The sequence below is a fragment of the Eriocheir sinensis genome, chromosome 41 (assembly GCF_024679095.1).
Source record: "Eriocheir sinensis breed Jianghai 21 chromosome 41, ASM2467909v1, whole genome shotgun sequence".
In the NCBI taxonomy this organism is placed as follows: Eukaryota; Metazoa; Arthropoda; class Malacostraca; order Decapoda; family Varunidae; genus Eriocheir; species Eriocheir sinensis.
In genome coordinates this window covers 13,264,885-13,284,107 of record NC_066549.1, presented here as the reverse complement: position 1 = coordinate 13,284,107, position 19,223 = coordinate 13,264,885, and the positions used below count along the sequence as shown (strand labels likewise).

General features: G+C 41.9%; 1 protein-coding gene across 2 annotated transcripts in view; it reads right to left on the bottom strand.

The window, feature by feature from the left end:
* LOC127009667 (guanylate cyclase 32E-like) overlaps positions 1–19,223 on the bottom strand; it is a 318,091-nt gene that overhangs the window by 12,091 nt on the left and 286,777 nt on the right. For both annotated transcript variants that reach the window (XM_050882945.1, XM_050882946.1), the window contains exon 21: positions 6,181–6,281. In XM_050882945.1, the coding sequence (XP_050738902.1) occupies positions 6,181–6,281 (101 nt within the window). The remainder of the gene's footprint in view (positions 1–6,180; positions 6,282–19,223) is intronic.

The window sequence follows — 19,223 nt, the reverse complement described above, 5'->3', positions numbered from 1 at the left end:
GTCGAAGTTGGATAAAAGGAAAGACAAATTATGAGTTCTTTCCATCGCAACACGTCCGCTACTTATTATCAGAGCTAGGAAGAGACGAGAAGATGGGAAAGGCGAAGTTTAAGAGAGGAATCATGGCCCAAGTGTAGAACTGAAAGAGAAGACTTGTAAATTCTCCTTATAGCAAGCAACACATCCGCTGCTTCTTAACTGAGCTAGGAAAAGACGAGGAGAAGGGAAGGCGAGGTTATACGAAAGAGTCATAGGAGGTGAAAACGTGAAGATAACGAGGATATAGAAGAAGAACTGGAGGGGGCGTGTAGGGTCCTGGGCTTAAGACATCGGATTGGGCATTGACACGGCACTTCCGAGCCAGAAAAAGACGAGGAGAAAGGGAAGGCGAGGGTAAGAGAAGTAACATAGGAGGCAAAAACGTAAAGATAATGAGAATATAGGACGATAAATGGATGGATCGTGTAGGGTTATGCATTTAGGACATCATACTGAGCACTGGCATGGCACTTCAGAGCTAGAAAAAAAACAAAAACAGAGGAGATAGGGAAGGCGACGATAAGAGAAGTAGCATAGGAGGCGAAAACGTAAAGATAATGATACTATAGAACAAGAAATGGAGGGGTCGTTTAGGCTGTATATATAGGGTACTGCGTTCAGACATAGGATTGACCATTGGCACGACCCTTCAGAGCTAGAAAAAGACGAAAAGCTGTGGAAGAGAGTAGCAAGGAGGCGAGACCGTGAAGAAATAAGAATGTAACCCTAGACAAGGTGTTAAGGAGGATGCTGAGTTTAAAGAGATAATTATGAGTTTAAATAATGAGTTTAAAGACAGATTAATGTATAACTGTGACAAATAAATTATCTTATCTTAATATTGAGCACTGGTCGCTACACATCCATTATCAGAACTAGGAGAACACGAAAGATTGAAAAGAGAGAAGGAAGAAGGGAAGGAAGGAAGGAAGGTGAAAGACGTGACTATCTGAGAATGAACTATATAAAAAAATGGAGGGGCTAAGAAATCTACTACTTCGAGAGGGCGGCGGAAGAGGAAACTGAGGAGTATGTAGGCGAAGCGCGTGTGGAAGGGTACTCGGGGATGATAACAGAAAGGGAAGTCGAGGTGTAGGCGTAGGGAAGATCTTCAAAGGAGGGCGGGAATAAAGATTGTATGGGGATAGATGGACTGCACTCCTAGGCTTGAGGAGAGGCTGGCTTAGGGTGTTGAAAGAGAGAGAGAGAGAGAGAGAGAGAGAGAGAGAGAGAGAGAGAGAGAGAGAGAGAGAGAGAGAGAGAGAGAGAGAGAGAACTCGCACCAAAAAAAATACATAAAACTTTTCAACACTAGTTCACTGAATGGAATGAAGGGGGGGAGGGGGGAGGGGGAAGGAAGAGAGGAGAGGGGAGAGGTAACTATTGTACGGGAAAAATGGAGGAGCCGATAGAGGGACTGGCAAACGTGTACGGAACGAGAGAGAGGGAAGGGGAGGGAAGGGGAGTGAGTAGAGGAGAGAGGGGGTGCTGCAGTGCTTGGGGGGGAGGAGGAAGGGGGGGAAGGTAGGCGAGTTAATGAAGGATCGATAGGCAGGTAAACATCAGGCAGGTGGGTGAGAGAACTATTATAGGGCAGAAGAACAGATGCGAGCCCGGACGTAGAGGATATATTTTTTTAAATCGATAGATACACAGTGGCGCAAAGTAGTGGCAATGGTAGTAGTAGTAATAGTAGTAGTAGTAGTAGTAGTAGTAGTAGTAGTAGTAGTAGTAGTAGTAGTAAATGGTAGGAATAACAACGCTAATGACAATAACAAAACAAAAACAAGCCGCCCACCACAGGAACGAGCAGGAGAAGACAAGGGCATACGGTGAAAGAATCCAACATGTGGATCAGGGCAGCTTCACCCCCCTCGTCTTCACCACATCCGGCGGGATGGGTCCCAGGGCCCAATGCTTCTACGCACGCCTCGCGGAACTAATCTCAGAAAAGAAGCATCAGCCAAGGAGTCACGTTGTCGCCTGGATGAGGTGTCGCCTCTCGTTCTCCCTGCTCAGGTCGGCCATCCTATGTCTCAGGGGCACCAGACACTCTGCCCAAAAGCCACCAACATCTCCAATATGGACTATGAAGCCACAGTGGTGGAGAGTGACATTAGGGTGGGTCGGGAGTGACTTGAGTAGGGAAGGAAAGGGGGATCTGGACGTAATAGATGATAGGTGATTTAGTGCTAGGTAGTATTAGTGATATGGTTGGATGCCACAGTCATTAGCGAACAGAGTTGGGGCTAATGACCTCCAAGCTATGGAGCCCTCCATGATTATGTGTCGGGAAAATAAACATGGGTGGAGGTATCATTTATGTAGTAAAAAAAAAAAAGAAGTAGTAGTAGTAGTAGTGACAGTAGTAGTAGTAGTAGTAGTAGTAGTAGTAGTAGTAGTAGTAGTAGTAGTAGTAGTAGTAGAAGTAGTAGTAGAAGTAGTAGTCTTAACTGGTAAGAACAACGATAATAATAATAATAATAACAAAAATAGTAGTAGTAGTAGTAATAGTAGTAGCAGTAGTAGTAGTAGTAGTAGTAGTAGTAGTAGTAGTAGTAGTACGTGTGTGAATAGCAGCATAGATAACAGCAAAAAAAAAAAATAATAATACAGGTGTCTCTTATTAAAAAGAAAAACAAATTAATTTTTCAAAACAGGAAGTATACACAAAAGAAAATAAACTAGAAGAGCCAAACAAAAGGCGATCTAACAAACAACAAACAACAGACAACAATAAAAAAACAGGGGTAATTAGCTCCTCATAAACAGGACGGAGAATTGGAGAAAAATATAATTAGTGTGTTGACAGGTGCGTGGGTGAGGTGAGGCGTGCGGTCGAGGCGGACGGTGGAGAGACAGGTGGGAGACAGGTAGTGGTATAGGGAGGGAGGGGGTAGGTAGAGGGTGTAGAGTAGGTAGATAGGTAGGTTGTAGGTACACTATGCTGGGCAGAAAAAAAAAGTTATAATGAGTTGTTATGGGAGGAGTTACAGGTTGATTCTTCTTCTTCTTCTTCTTCTTCTTCTTCTTCTTCTTCTTCTTCTTCTTCTTCTTCTTCTTCTTCTTCTTCTTCTTCTTCTTCTTCTTCTTCTTCTTCTTCTTCTTCTTCTTCTTCTTCTTCTTCTTCTTCTTCTTATTATTATTATTATTATTATTATTATTATTATTATTATTATCAGTAGCAGTAGTAGTATTAGTATTAGTATTAGTAGCAGCTGTAGTAGTATCGTAGCAAGAAAAATAAAACTAGTCACTACTACTACTACTATTACTACTACTACTACTGCTACTGATAATACTAATACTAATACTAATAATAATAATAATAATAAGCCAGGAAAGGAGAGAGCCCTGAGAACCCTGTGGTGTCCCACAGGGTTCTGTCCTATCTCCCACTCTCTTTCTGTTGTTCATTGATGATCTTTCCAAAACGAACTGTCCTATCCATTCTTACGCCGATGACTCCACTCTGCATTACTCAACTTCTTTTAATTGAATACCCACCCTACAGGAACTTAACGATTCAAGGCTGGAGGCAACAGAACGCTTAGCCTCTGACCTTACTATTATTTCCGACTGGGGCAAGAGGAACCTTCAACGCCTCAAAAACACAGTTTCTCCACCTATCCACTCGACACAATCTTCCAAACAACTATCCCCTATTCTTTGACAACACTCAGCTATCACCTTCCTCAACACTAAACATCCTCGGTCTATCCTTAACTCAAAATCTCAACTGGAAACTTCATATCTCATCTCTTACTAAATCAGCTTCCTCGAGGCAGGGCGTTCTGTACCGTCTCCGCCAGTTCTTCTCCCCCGCACAGTTGCTATCCATTTACAGGGGCCTTGTCCGCCCTCGTATGGAGTATGCATCTCATGTGTGTGTGTGGGGGGGGGGGGGGTCCACTCACACAGCTCTCCTTGACAGAGTGGAGTCAAAGGCTCTTCGTTTCATCAGCTCTCCTCCTCATACTGATAGTCTTCTACCTCTCAAATTCCGCCGCCATGTTGCCTCTCTTTCTATCTTCTATCGATATTTTCATGCTGACTGCTCTTCTGAACTTGCTAACTGCATGCCTCCCCTCCTCCCGCGGCCCCGCTGCACACGACTTTCTACTCATTCCCATCCCTATAATGTCCAAACCCCTTATGCAAGAGTCAACCAGCATCTTCACTCTTTCATCCCTCACGCTGGTAAACTCTGGAACAATCTTCCTTCATCTGTATTTCCTCCTGCCTACGACTTGAACTCTTTCAAGAGGAGGGTGTCAAGACACCTCTCCTCCCGAAATTGACCTCTCTTTTTGGACACTCCTTTGACCTCTGTTCGGGAGCAGTGAGTAGCGGGCTTTTTTTTATATTTTTTTCTCTGCGCCCTTGAACTGTCTCCTTAGATGTAAAAAACAAAAAACAAAAAAACTACTACTACTACTACTACTACTACTACTACTACTACTACTACTGCTGCTACTGCTACTACCACCACTACTTCTACCACCACCACCACTACTACTACTACTACTACTACTACTACTACTACTACTACTACTACTACTACTACCTCCTCCCCTTCTGTCACTCCCCCTCACCCCCAACAACATCCCCACCTCTTATCTGCTGCATCCCCTCCCTCCCTCTTTCCCTCCCTCCCTCCCTCTCCTTCCCTCCATCAGCTCATCTGTTTCCCAATATCTTTTCCCGTTTTTCCTCCCCTTTCTTCCCTCCCCTTGCCTTCTCTTCCCTTCCCTTCCTTCCTCAATCCCTTTCCCCTTTCCCTTCCCCTTCCATTCCTTTCGACTTCGATTCTTCTCACTCTATTTTTTTCATTTATTTACCCATGTGTCAGTCTGTCTATCTGTCTGTCTGTCTGTGCCTATTCGTCTCAGTTCATCTGTCTATTCATTATTCTGTCTGTCTATTCTTTGTGTTTTCATCTACATTTTCATTCATTCACGTTATTTCTTCTTCATTCATTCTTTTTATATGATTTTTTAGTCCATCTCTCGTCTTTGCTCTATTTTTTGCCTCCTTTTCCGTAAAAAAAAAAAAAAAAATCGCGTGTACCGTATCATGTCTGAGACCCAAAACAGCCAGCCTCTCTCTCTCTCTCTCTCTCTCTCTCTCTCTCTCTCTCTCTCTCTCTCTCTCTCTCTCACACACACACACACACACACACACACACACACACACACACACACAGACAACTCCTGGTATTTTCCTCTTTCCCCTTCCTCTTCCTGTCATCAAAGTATCTATCGTCTTCTCCTCCCCCTCCTCCTCCTCCTCCTCCATATTTTATCCTCAGTCACTCCTCTTCATCATGCTCTTCCACCCTTTCCTCTCCCCTTCCTTTATTCTTCCCCACACTCCCCCCCCTCTCCCCCCCCCCCTCTCTTTCGACCATACGAGGAAAACGAGTGAATCAATGAGCGAACCCTTCGAAGCGTCGGTCATGTGGCTCGAACCTGTTCCCCTGATCCGACCGACAGACCGTCTCCATGGCAACAGGGAGGAGGAGGAGGGGTGGGGAGTAGGTGGGGTAAGGGTTTGGGGGGGGGTAGGGGATAGGGGGGAGGAAGACAAAGGATACAAGAAGTGGAGAGAGAGAGAGAGAGAGAGAGAGAGAGAGAGAGAGAGAGAGAGAGAGAGAGAGAGAGAGAGAGAGAGATGCTTTCTAATGTGTGTACCTACCCGTCTACCTACATACATACACGGGTACACACACACACACACACACACACACACGTTCATAAATATTCAGGAGATGCCGAAACCCACTGCCCAAAAATGCAACAGTTTTTTTTTTTATGTATTCTTTGTTTTATTTCCTGTTGTAGTACTTTGTCTGTCTGTTTGTCTGTCTCTCTGTATGTCTGTTTCACTCTCTCTCTCTCTCTCTCTCTCTCTCTCTCTCTCTCTCTCTCTCTCTCTCTCTCTCTCTCTCTCTCTCTCTCTCCTTCTTTGTCATGAATTCCTACTCTCTTCGTAACGGCAAGCGAAATGCAGTTGAAAAAAAAAAAAAAAGCAAAGAAAAAGTAGAACACGAAAAAAAAAAGGTAGAATTTTTGATCGGGTATTGGTGCTTTTATCTCAGTTGCTGTTTGTACTACTACTACTACTACTACTACTACTTACCTGACGGGCTGAGAGTCTCCCTTAGGTCCGGACATGACTTGTCGAATAATTGATAAGGGACTCTGATCCGTGTTGCCCCAGGGTCCGTGGCGTACGTGAATCTGCGGGGGAAAGGGCAGAGGTGGTATTATTATTATTATTATTATTATTATTATTATTATTATTATTATTATTATTATTATTATTATTATTATAAGCTGTAGTGGTGGTGGTAGTAGTAGTAGTAGTAGTAGTAGTAGTAGTAGTAGTAGTGATAGTAGTAGTAGTAGTAGTAGTAGTAGTAGTAGTAGTAGTAGTAGTAGTAGTAGTAGTAGTAGTAGTAGTAGTAGTAGTAGTAGTAGTAGTAGTAGTAGTAGTAGTAGTAGTAGTAGTAGTAGTAGTAGTAGTAGTAGTAGTAGTAGTAGTAGGTTGTAATTCCTTTCTTGATTTCTCTTCTCCTTTTTTCTGTTTCTCTTATTCCTTCATGTCTGTCTTCAACTGCTCCTTTTTTTTCTTCGTCTTTCTCGTCCTCCTCGTTCTCCTCCTGTTCCTTCTCTTTCCCTCCCTTTTTATTTCATTTTACTCCTCTTCCTTTCCCTACGTTTTGATTTTCCTCCTCTTTCCCTTTACATCTTGCTCCCTAAACTTTCACCACCTCCTCTTTTTCCCCTCTTCCCTTCTTTCCCTCTCCCTCCTCTTGTAATTGTTTTCCCTCATTTTCCTCTTTCTTTCCTCCATACTCCTTTAATACTTTCACCCCGTCTTTCCTCACTTCCATTTCCATCCTTGTCCCTTCCCTTGCCTGCCTTCTCGTATAATCCTCCCTTTCCCTGTTCTTCCTCCTCCCTTTCCTTGTCCCTTCCCTTGCCTGCCTTCTCTTCTTATTCTCCCTTTCCCTGTTCTTCCCCCTCCCGTTCCTTGTCCCTTCCCTTGCCTGCCTTCTCTTATAATCCTCCCTTTCCCTGTTCTTCCTCCTCCCTTTCCTTGTCCCTTCCCTTGCCTGCCTTCTCTTCTTATTCTCCCTTTCCCTGTCCTTCCTCCTCCCTTTCCTTGTCCCTTCCCTTGCCTGCCTTCTCTTCTAATAACCCTCCCTTTCCCTGTCCTCCCTCCTCTCACATTTTTCCACGTTTCCCGCCCCTTCCTCCTCTTTTTACTCTTCCTTTCCTCCTCCCTTCCCCGCCACTCCATCTTTTTACCCTTCACGATATCGCCTCACATGACTGACCACCGCTACCACCACCATCACCATCACCACCACTATCACCACCACTACCACTGCCATCACCACCACCACCACCAACTCCACGACCTCCACCTCCACCTCCTCCGTCTGACCCTCTTTTGCTGGAGAGAGAGAGAGAGAGAGAGAGAGAGAGAGAGAGAGAGAGAGAGAGAGAGAGAGAGAGAAGGGGGTAAGGAGAGTATCTGTATTCGTAAGTGTGTGTGTGTGTGTGTGTGTGTGTGTGTGTGTGTGTGTGTGTGTGAGAGAGAGAGAGAGAGAGAGAGAGAGAGAGAGAGAGAGAGAGAGAGAGAGAGAGAGAGAGAGAGAGAGAGAGAGAGAGAGAACCAGCCTAACAGAAACGAGGGGTGGAAAGAACCCTTATTTTATGTACGACGAAATGTGGACTTGTTTTTGGGGGTTCAGAAAGCTCAAAAGAAAGATCATGAAGAGGTTCAGTATATCGTGCATGTATTGGTGAACGTAATGTGTGTGTATTGCCACCCCCCCCCCCAAAAAAAAAATAATAATAAAGTTAGTTACACCGTGGGGAAACTTGTCACAAATACCTATACTTTCTTACGCCGTGTAGATTTCCCTTTAGGAGAATAGACGGGGAAGAAGAAGGAAGAGGAAGGGAAGTGGAGAGGAGGGAAAGAGGGAGGGAGGGAAATTGGGAGGAAGGGAAAAAGAGAGAAAGGGAAAAAGGGAGGAAGGAAAAGAATGAGGAAGGGAAAGAGAGAGAGGAAGGAAAAGAGGGAGGAAAGGAAAGAGGGAAGCAGAGAAGGAGGAAGGAAAAGAATAAAGCGAATCAGGGAGGAAGGAAAGGAGGGGAAAGATAGAGAAAGGGAAGGTAGGGAAGTATGAGGTAGTGTGTTCATCTCCTTTCCCATCAACGAACTGAATCCACGTATATAAGAATGGATTCCTCGAGTGGCTTCATCCTTTGCACGCTATCTGGTCCTCCCCTGCAAGCCGTCTAGAAAGTCAAATAAAAAAAGTATCACGGTGTTAAACGAGCACATGTAAGGTTCGTATTCTCAAATATTTCGAGACTTACACATCCAAGGCTTTCGTAGAGATTGTGTTTGTATTTCCATGGGTAGTTTTCTGAGCCTAGTGATAGTTTGACAAGGCTTTCGTAGAGATTGTGTTAACATTTCCATGGGTAGTTTTCTGAGCCTAGTGATAGCTTGACAAGGCTTTCGCAGAGATTGTGTTAGTATTTCCATGGGTAGTTTTCTGAGCCTAGTGATAGTTTGACAAGGCTTTCGTAGAGGTTGTGTTAGTATTTCCATGGGTAGTTTTCTGAGCCTAGTGATAGTTTGACAAGGCTTTCGTAGAGGTTGTGTTAGCATTTCCATGGGTAGTTTTCTGAGCCTAGTGATAGTTTGACAAGGCTTTCGTAGAGGTTGTGTTAGGATTTCCATGGGTAGTTTTCTGAGCCTAGTGATAGTTTGACAAGGCTTTCGTAGAGGTTGTTAGTATTTAATGGGTAGTTTTCTGAGCCTAGTGATAGTTTGACAAGGCTTTCGTAGAGGTTGTGTTAGTATTTCCATGGGTAGTTTTCTGAGCCTAGTGATAGTTTGACAAGGCTTTCGTAGAGGTTGTGTTTGTATTTCCATGGGTAGTTTTCTGAGCCTAGTGATAGTTTGACAAGGCTTTCGTAGAGGTTGTGTTAGGATTTCCATGGGTAGTTTTCTGAGCCTAGTGATAGTTTGACAAGGCTTTCGTAGAGGTTGTGTTAGTATTTCCATGGGTAGTTTTCTGAGCCTAGTGATAGTTTGACAAGGCTTTCGTAGAGGTTGTTAGTATTTAATGGGTAGTTTTCTGAGCCTAGTGATAGTTTGACAAGGCTTTCGTAGAGGTTGTGTTAGTATTTCCATGGGTAGTTTTCTGAGCCTAGTGATAGTTTGACAAGGCTTTCGTAGAGGTTGTGTTAGTATTTCCATGGGTAGTTTTCTGAGCCTAGTGATAGTTTGACAAGGCTTTCGTAGAGGTTGTGTTAGTATTTCCATGGGTAGTTTTCTGAGCCTAGTGATAGTTTGACAAGGCTTTCGTAGAGATTGTGTTTGTATTTCCATGGGTAGTTTTCTGAGCCTAGTGATAGTTTGACAAGGCTTTCGTAGAGGTTGTGTTAGGATTTCCATGGGTAGTTTTCTGAGCCTAGTGATAGTTTGACAAGGCTTTTGTAGAGGTTGTTAGTATTTAATGGGCAGTTTTATGAGCCTAGTAATAGTTTGAGAAGGCTTTTATAGAGGTTATGTTAGTATTTCCATGGATAGTATTCTGAGCCTAGTGATAGTTTGACAAGGCTTTCGCAGAGATTGTGTTAGCATTTCCATGGGTAGTTTTATGAGCCATGAATAGTCTGTCAAGGTTTTCGTAGACGTTGAGTTAGTATTTCCAAATATAGTTTTCTGAGCCTAGTGATAGCTTGACAAGGCTTTCGCAGAGGTTGTTTCAGTGGGGGAGCATCAACGTGTCAAAAACTGGTCCTATCATTTCATCAAATCAACAAAAAACTATCAATTTATCAAATTTTCCAGATGTTTTCATTTTGTCAAAAACAGCTTTTTACCCTTATCCCATCAGGGTGTCAACAGTTTCATATCATTTTAGAGCATCAAGAGTGAGACGTCATCAATACATCAATAAATCCAGATGTTATCAAAGCATCAAATTGCCAAAAGTCATCAAAGCATTAAAAAATTCAGACGTTATAAAAGCATCAACAGTCTAGTCCATGATGATACTATGGGGTATTACGACTTTGACAATGGTACACCATCACAACTACCGCTAATGCAAATGCTACTACATTAACGAGTGGAACAATGTGACACAGTAAGCTCGAGACTGGCTTGGGAACCAAATTCTCGAAATAACAAGTGATACGTACTTTGTTCGGGTTCACGAGACAATACCGATGAAAGCCTCAGTCATACCCTTGAGAGATCATAACGGGGTCTGTACCTTATAGCACCAGGAGCACTTCAGCCCGAGGAATTAATAGCAACGTAAAGTGCCATCTGTCAGTAAGATGCCGGCCAACTACTCCATTATCCGGGGTAACATTCACCATGGCAACGAGCAGTATAATCACATGCAGTTTATCTCAACTGTGGCCCACACGATGGACACGCACCTGTTGTTTCTAGAGGCGACCCACACTCGGGATGGATACGATTCAGATGATGCTGATGAAGCTGCTGTTGACTAAGAAAATCAACCTTCTCAGCAACAGAATCATTGTCCCTGCGCTGTGTGTCTGGCGCCCCTAGAGAGAACGATCTGCTTCAGGCCTTGCAATCATGCACAGGTCTGTGTAGGCTGCAACAGCGTCATGGAAGCCATAAGGTATCCATGTCCTATCTGCAGGTGCCAGGTGAAGGAGTGATTCGAAATATTCATTCAGTAAGATGTGAAATACTTCAGCTTCATTTCTAGTTTTGAACGCTGCCGATTAATTGCAGCCCCCTGTCTTCAGAGGGAGGAATGACACTTTTCTTTCAATTTTATGGTTCTTAGGTTATTTATTGTTCAAGTAAGTCACTTGAAATAAAGACTGATATAAATTGATATTGATAAGTATCTTGTGTTCTTATTGTGCCGCCTCGTGGTTCATCTACTTTACCAATACATTGTGTTTTGATGTTTTGCTAAAATCTGAAGATGTTTTTGACATTTTGCAAATATATGAAGTTTTTTACATTGATTAGATTTTATCCAATTTTGATGCTTTGAAGCCTTCGAGGGTTTTTGATGATCTGATAACATCCAGGCTGTTTCAGCTTTTTTGTTACTTGATAAGATCCTGCTTTTTGGATGCTTTGAAAAGATAGGCTTTTTGACGTTTTGATAGGGCTGACATAGGGCATCAGTATTTCCTTGGGCAGTTTTATGAGCCTAGTGACAAGTTTGACAAGGCGTCTTCACCATGAATGTGAAAACACTCATGAGAACCTGATTAATCTCCATTGTGGCCTTTGGAAGTATTTGTTGTGAGCCGGAAGCGTTGAGAATACAGCCATCCTACAGAGGGAGATAGCATGAATTAAGCTTAAAAGAGACGGCGTTTCAGAGAGAATGCAGAGTAAGGTTTGCTTTTTACATACGAGTCTGAATGGATAAAAATCACACCAAAATAGCAGGTTTGACACTAAAGGAAAAATGATAAAAAATAGCGTTAGAGACGAGACTTACTTATGAAACTTGAGAGCAGCGTCATGTCATTTACTTAAGTGTTCATATATAAGTACCATACATCTATTATTTAAAGCTTCATACACACACACACACACACACACACACACACACACACACACACACACACACACACACGCACAGGGAAGACGTGACGGAAAGGGCCAAGTAGATCGATGTGTTATTTCTGAAACTTAGGTAAAAAAAAATCCCTCCTGCCTTTTACGGAAGTGTTTAGATAAGAAAGCACCGGTATCAGAGCAGCGCAGACTCGCATAAACTTTACTCATGTGGAAAAAAAAAAATTAAGAAGACGGTGTGTATACTTTTTGTACGCAAATTCAATAAAGCCTCTTTTGAAATAAAGTTAAATGGAAATGTATGAATAAAAGACAACGGATATCAGCTCAGCCGTTGCGTTGCTATTAAAAAAAAGGAGAGTGAAAATGAAAAAAAGGATCAAAGTGTTAAAGAAAAATTGGCTGTGAAGATAAAAAAAACGAGTGACAAGATGTAAAAGAAAAAAGGAAGATCAGACACGATGAGTAATAAGAAAAAAAAGCGGAAAAGAGAGAGAGAGAGAGAGAGAGAGAGAGAGAGAGAGAGAGAGAGAGAGAGAGAGAGAGAGAGAGAGAGACTAACCCACCACCACTACAAGCATCAACACACACACACACACACACACACACACACACACACACACACACACACACATACACACACCACTAGTAAATTTGCAGATGATACCAAGATCGGTAGAGTAATTGAGTCGGATCAGGACGCTAGTATTCTCCAAGGTGAACTCAACAGATTGTATGACTGGGCGGATAAATGGCAGATGGAGTTCAATGTAGGGAAGTGCAGTATTCTGAGTGTAGGTAGGAGCAACCCCTCACATAACTATTGCTTAAATGACACTCTCATATCAGGTCTGGGTGCGAGAGGGATTTAGGGGTCTTAGTGAGCTCTGATCTCCATCCAAGGGCACAATGCATTCAAGCTAGAAATAGAGCTAATAGGGTACTGGGATTTATTTCAAGGAGCGTAAGCAACAGAAGCCCCGAAGTCTTCCTCAAACTATATTTAGCATTAGTTAGACCTCATCTTGACTATGCGGTTCAGTTCTGGTTACCTTACTATAGAATGGATATCAAAATGTTAGAATCGGTGCAGAGGAGGATGACTTAAGATGATTCAGGGGTTGAGAAACTTGCCATACGAGGAAAGACTCAAGCAGTTAAACTTGCATTCTCTAGAAAGGCGAAGGGTGCGTGGAGACATGATCGAGGTTTATAAATGGATGAAGGGCTTTAATAAGGGAGACATTCATAAGGTTTTGTTGGTAAGAGAACCGGGTAGGACACGAAGTAATGGGTTTAAACTGGATAAATTCAGATTCAACAGGGACATAGGCAAAAATTGGTTTACTAACAGGGTGGTGGATGAGTGGAATAGGCTTAGCAGTCATGTGGTGAGTGCCAATACAATTGTCACATTCAAAAATAGACTAGATAAATTCATGGACAGCGATATTAGGTGGGGCTAGATACACGGGAGCTTAGGGTCAAAGGAGCTGCCTTGTACAGGCCTACCGACCTCTTGTAGACTCCTGCGTTCTTATGTTCTTATGTTCTTATGTTCTTATGTTCTTATGTTCTTACTTCTCAGGGCTTACATGAGAATGGGGGAGGATCAAGTTCAAACGTTTCTTCCCTACCCCAGCTCCCCCCCCTCCCCCCCCCCACACTTGATCCCCTTCTAAATTACACGAGTCATCGCTAAAACTTTTCCCTTCATGCCCTACTGTGCTCCTTTCTTCCTTCCTTCCTTCCTTCGTTCTTTCCTTTTTTTCTTCCTTTCTTTCATTCTTTCTTCCTTTCATTCTACTTTGTTTCCTACCTTATTCCTTGTTTCTTTATATACTTTCTCGCTTTCTTTTTTCCTTCTTTCCTATATTTTTTCATCCCTAATTGTTTCCTAGTTTTTATATCCTTTCTCTTTCCTTTCTTTCTTTGTCTTTTTGTTTATGTTGATATTTTCCTTCCGTCCTCCTTTCTCACCCTTCTTGCTTTTCTTCCTGACTTCCTTCTTTGCTTGTTTTCTTCCTTCCTTTTCTCCTTCCCCTCACCCAGTAAAATACAGTTATGTGTATTCTCTATCGGTCTATTTTCGTATCTCTCTTTAGTTAAGGAAGTATTGAGAGAGAGAGAGAGAGAGAGAGAGAGAGAGAGAGAGAGAGAGAGAGAGAGAGAGAGAGAGAGAGAGAGAGAGAGAGAGAGAGAGAGAGAGAGAGAGTCTTCCATAGATCCCGCTGTAAAAGTTAGAGAAGTTGAACAGATTCCAGTAAAGATAAGAACGCAGGGTCGGACCAACTCCCACTCTCTCTGCCTACACAGCCTCCCGCCCCCCACAGAAGCCCATATTACATAACACTCGGCAGCTTCGTCTTTCTATTCTTGTTGCTCACTTCGCCTCACTTTTTTTTTTTTAATGTCTACGCCTATAGTCCCGGTAGGCTTGCTTGAGGGGCCTGGATTGTAGTCGGCCCCAGCTCGTCATGGCGCAGGCAAGTGTTTATAGCGGCGCCATCTTCTCTTTACTTCTTTAATTTACTTTACTTCTTCACTGATGGTTACTCGCTCTCATTCACACTTGAACCATGTTGCTTCCTCTCAGTACGATTTTTCTACCCTTTCCTTTTGTTACTTTGCTTACTACACGCTCTCAGATATAAGCTCATACTTTCTTTGGCTTTCTCTCACAATACGATTCTTCTTCTTCGTTTTGTTGAGCGCCACTACTTTCGATAGAGTAATGGAATGTACAATGTGAATTTTCCTCTTTTAGTTTTGTCTCTTTGTGCTTCCCTCATGCTTTCGCTCAGTATGATTTTTCGTCCTCTTCGTTTTGTTTAGCGTCATTTCCTTCGAGAGAGCAGTGAAATACACACTTTAAAATTCTTCTTGTAGTTTTGGTTCTCTATACTTCTCTAATATTCTCTTATACACGCTTACACTCTCTTTGACTATCTTTCTATCCGACCTTTCTTTTGCTTTGGTTTAGTTTCGGTATCCGTTAGAGAGACGAAAAATACCCGTTTGCCGGAGGAGGATGGAGTACTCTAACACCATTCAGAAAATCGAAGTTTGCGGTGAAAATCCATTGTTCTTCAGTGGGCTTTATATAAAAAAGAACTGGAAATGATGACGATAATAGTTTTTCTAATGCTCTCTTCTATACACAACCTTCTCTACGTTTATCTCAACACGGCTCTACTTTTCTAAAAAAAAATTTCTGCGTGCGTGGCTTTCCTCCTCAAACCGATATGCCCTTTTCTTATTTTTCGTCTTCAATCTCATTTCCCTGATGGCCTCTTCTGCACACTCCCCGCTCTTGACATCCCCTCCTTCTTTTGCTTTAGTTTTTGTCCTCCTTTGCACTCAGCCGCCCGTATTTGCCTCTCAGCACAAATTTTTCTCTTTAAGTTTCATTTCTCTGATGGGTTCATACATCCACCCCTCTTTTTGTCAATGAGAATTTTCTTCTTTCCACCCTTCAGTATTCAGTTTTACTTATCTAACCTTCTCTATACTTGCCAATCTCTGTTCCTCTCACTTTCAGCTCGATTTTTTTTTTTATATATTCTTTTACTTCTTCCTGTAGTCTCCCCTCTGTGATGTTCTTAACCCCCCCCCCCCCCCCTCACATTACTAGCTCATCTAACCTCCTAACCCTCTCTATACATGCCAACTTCTGTTTCTCTCTCAATACGAATTTTATTCTCTTTAGTTTTCTGTCGTCTTTCCTCTGTGATGTTCAATTCCCATATTACCAGCCCTTCCGTCCTTGGCCGTTCCTTTGATATCAGTTCTCACAATATTAGTATCCCTATTAACTCTCTATTAACCACGAGTTAATGGCTTCATCTAGCTATTCATTTTCTCTTGATAGGCCAACAAAAATAAAGTAATTGGCCGTTAACGCAGGTGAAAGACAGTTTAGGAGCAGCTGTTGGTTTTTGAGTCGGTAGTGGCTGACATCTTTTAGTAAGGAAAGGAGAGTTTGGGGTACGCAGGCTCTTGACCCAGATTAGCTTCGCCATTTAATCCATGTATGTGTCTGAAGCAATGACGCCAGATAAACACACCCACAACTATCCTTACAGCGGGATTTTTCTTCCTTTTTTTTTGTTCTAAAACCTTTCCAATACTTATTTACACAAATATAACTGTTATTGCCTTCATGTCGATATACTTTGTACGGATTGTTGAAAAATAAATTGGATCCAGAACTAAAACACATAAAATAATATTGGGTCTGAAATATAAGTCAAGAAGAAGCTGGTCCGTTGCAGCAGTCTCTTGATCCACCCGCATCAGGAACTCTCAGGAAGGAAAACGAACCCGTGGAATATAAAGTAGAGAGGGTTAGTTAAGCTTAGAGCTGAGTGCGGGAGGAAGGAAGGAAGGAGCGGAAAGGAAGCTGATGTTGAAAGACAGCAGAGCGTGTCAAGAAAACTCTGACTGAAAGGTCTTGTTACACACACACTCGCACGAGCAAAAATATCCTCGTCTGTACCTACCTAAGCCTTGAACATAAGGGTTAGACTGAGCATAAAGGAGGGAAAGGTTACTTGGAGTGTCCATTGGGGAAGTACAAGGGAGGGAGGAAGATAACACTGGAGACCAACGTTACCAGACTGTTCTACTTTTGTCCCATTGTTCTACTTTTGTCCCATTGTTCTACTTTTGTCCCATAACTATTGCCCTCCCAAAATCAATAATTAACGATTTTAAATAACTATAGATTAATATCGTTAACTGTGAAAGTGTGACAGTTTTTGGTCTGAAAATGGCAAATACAATAATTATGTTATGTACGACAGTCTGGTAACGTTGCTGGAGGCGGTGGTGGTGGTGGTGGTGGTGGTGGTGGCGGAGGCGAGGGGTCACTGATGTAATCTTAAATGTCACTGAGCCCTGTCGGCGCCTATCCACGCTATTGACACACATGATGCTGTCCGATAACGCGAGCCTCATGAAACATGCTTACAAAAGCAAGCTGGAGAGGTCATGTTCCCTGTTGTTCTTGCTTTTCAGTGATAGTAGTGCCTGTAGTAGTAGGAGTAGTCTTAGTATTTACTAGTTGTATATTAACTTAGTGATATAATTTTCATCATCCTACTGAGTAGGTTCGTTTTAACCCAGCACGTGGTAACTTATTGGAGTAAGGAAAGCATAAACAGGGCAAAGAAAATGGGAGGGAGGCAAAGGAAGAGTGGAAAGAAAAAGAAGTGGAGACTTGGCCATAAGTTATATATATATATATATATATATATATATATATATATATATATATATATATATATATATATATATATATATATATATATATATATATATATATATATATATATATATATATACACACACACACACACACACACACAGTGTGACAAAGCAACAATAATAACTAGAGCAAAAATAAAACACACACACACACACACACACACACACACACACACACACACACACACACACACACACACACACACACACACACACACACACACACACGTGCCTTTTCGCGCTTTCGTCTTCCGGAAGAGAACCAGCAAAGAAAAAAAAAAACGGTTTGGGGAAAAAGATATTTGAAAGTGGAATACGCGGTTGGCATGCGCGCGCGCGCGTGAGAGAGAGAGAGAGAGAGAGAGAGAGAGAGAGAGAGAGAGAGAGAGAGAGAGAGCGGCCTTATAAACGCTCTACTATTGTAGTTATTGTGCGTTCCAGCCACTCTTGACAAACATCTCCACTTTTATTGTTGTTTTCCACACCTCCTTCATTTATCGGCCTTTTTCTCACTGTCTCCTGCATCACTAACTTTTTTCTTCAATTTCTTCACTCACTCAACTTCCATTTTTACTTTACCTTACTTATTCTAATTTGCTTCCATATACAGTTTCTTATCTCCACTTTTATCATTATTTTCTTTACGTCCTTCATGTATCGGCCTTTTTTTCTCACTGTCTCCTGCATTGATAATTTTTTTTCTATTCTCTTCAGTCACTCAGCCTTCCAGTCTGCCAAATATATAACAATCTCCTCTTCATGTTTAATCCTCCTTCCATCTTCCTTTTTCAACTCCTCTTATTCTTTCTCCACTCTCAAAGGTATCACTCACGAAGATATCCTTTTCAAGATTTCTCCTCTTCTTCCATTTCCTTCCCCCTCCTAACTCCTCCTCATCCTCTTCTTTCTCCGCTTTCAAACATATCATCTTCAAACGAGCTCTCTTAGTTTCTTCTTTCTTCCTCCTCCCTCCACTTCCAACGCCTTTTTCGGCATCTCTTCTCCGCTTTACACTTTCTCTCACATCTCTTTCAAATTACTCTTCCCAGCAGCTCTTTCCTTCACTCCCCTCCTCCTTTTTACTCTCCCCTTCTTTCCCCGAAATAGTTAAATCTCTCCTTTTTTCCATGTTAATCTTTTCACTTTGTCTCTCGTTTCTCCTCTCCATGTCAACTCTTTTTCATTTCTTGTCTCTTTCCCTTTTCTCATTCAAACCAAGATTTTTTTTCCCACTTCTTATTTCTCTCCTCTTGTTTTATCAGTCGCTTCCACTTGTCTCTTTCCCATCTCCCTTTAGTCTTTACCAATCTTTATCTCCTCTTCTTTTCTCTCTACCTTCCTCCAGTTATACCAACCATATCCCACTTCTTGTCGCTCTCCCTTCCTTCCCTATTTTCTTTCCTATCGGCATCACTGTAAAAAGTATACGCCCGCGGAAGTAAGGAGCTGGGTCCGACTATGGGAGCCCCCGAAGATGGCCAATTCTGTTATTTTTTCATTTACTCTTTTCCATCCATCTTCGTCTCTGTTTTGCATTCATATCATCAAGCGGTTTTCCATATTATCCTTATTTATCACCCGCTTTTTATCTTTTCCTGTCATTAATTACGCTTTTCCTATCTCCTCCATTCACACCAAGATATTTTTTATTTTATTTAATCTGCATTTCACTTTCTCATCAGCTTTCCTACTACCAAAACTGTATCTTTACCGCTATCGTTGTTTTCTTTATTTCCTTCATATATCTTACTTCTCTTCTCACCGTCTTCTGCTTTTATTCCTTTTTTTCTATTTTCTTCACTCGCTCAAGTTTCATTTCTACTTCATCTCACTTATTCTTCTCATTCACTTTCATTTAAAATTTCTCATCTCCACTTTTATCATTGTTTTCCATATCTCCTTTTTTCAGTCTTTTTCTCACTCTCCTTTACTTTTTTTCCTATTTTCTTCACTCACTCAAGTTCCATTTTTACTTCATCTTACTTATTCTTCTCATTCGCCTCCATCTCTTAAAGTCTCTCATCTCCACTTTTATCATTGTTTTTCTTATCTCCTTCATTTATCTTCCCTTTTTTCACTGTCTCCTGTAATACTGACCTTTTTTCCTTATTTTCTTTGCTTACAACTTTTATTTTTACTTCGTCTCATTTATTCGTGTCATTTTCCTCAACATCAAATCGGTCATCTCCACTTTTATCGTTGTCTTCCCTATCTCCTTCATTTATCGGCTTTTTTTTTCTCAGTTTTCAATACACTTTCCTGTCACTTTCCAATCCTTCAATACACTTTCC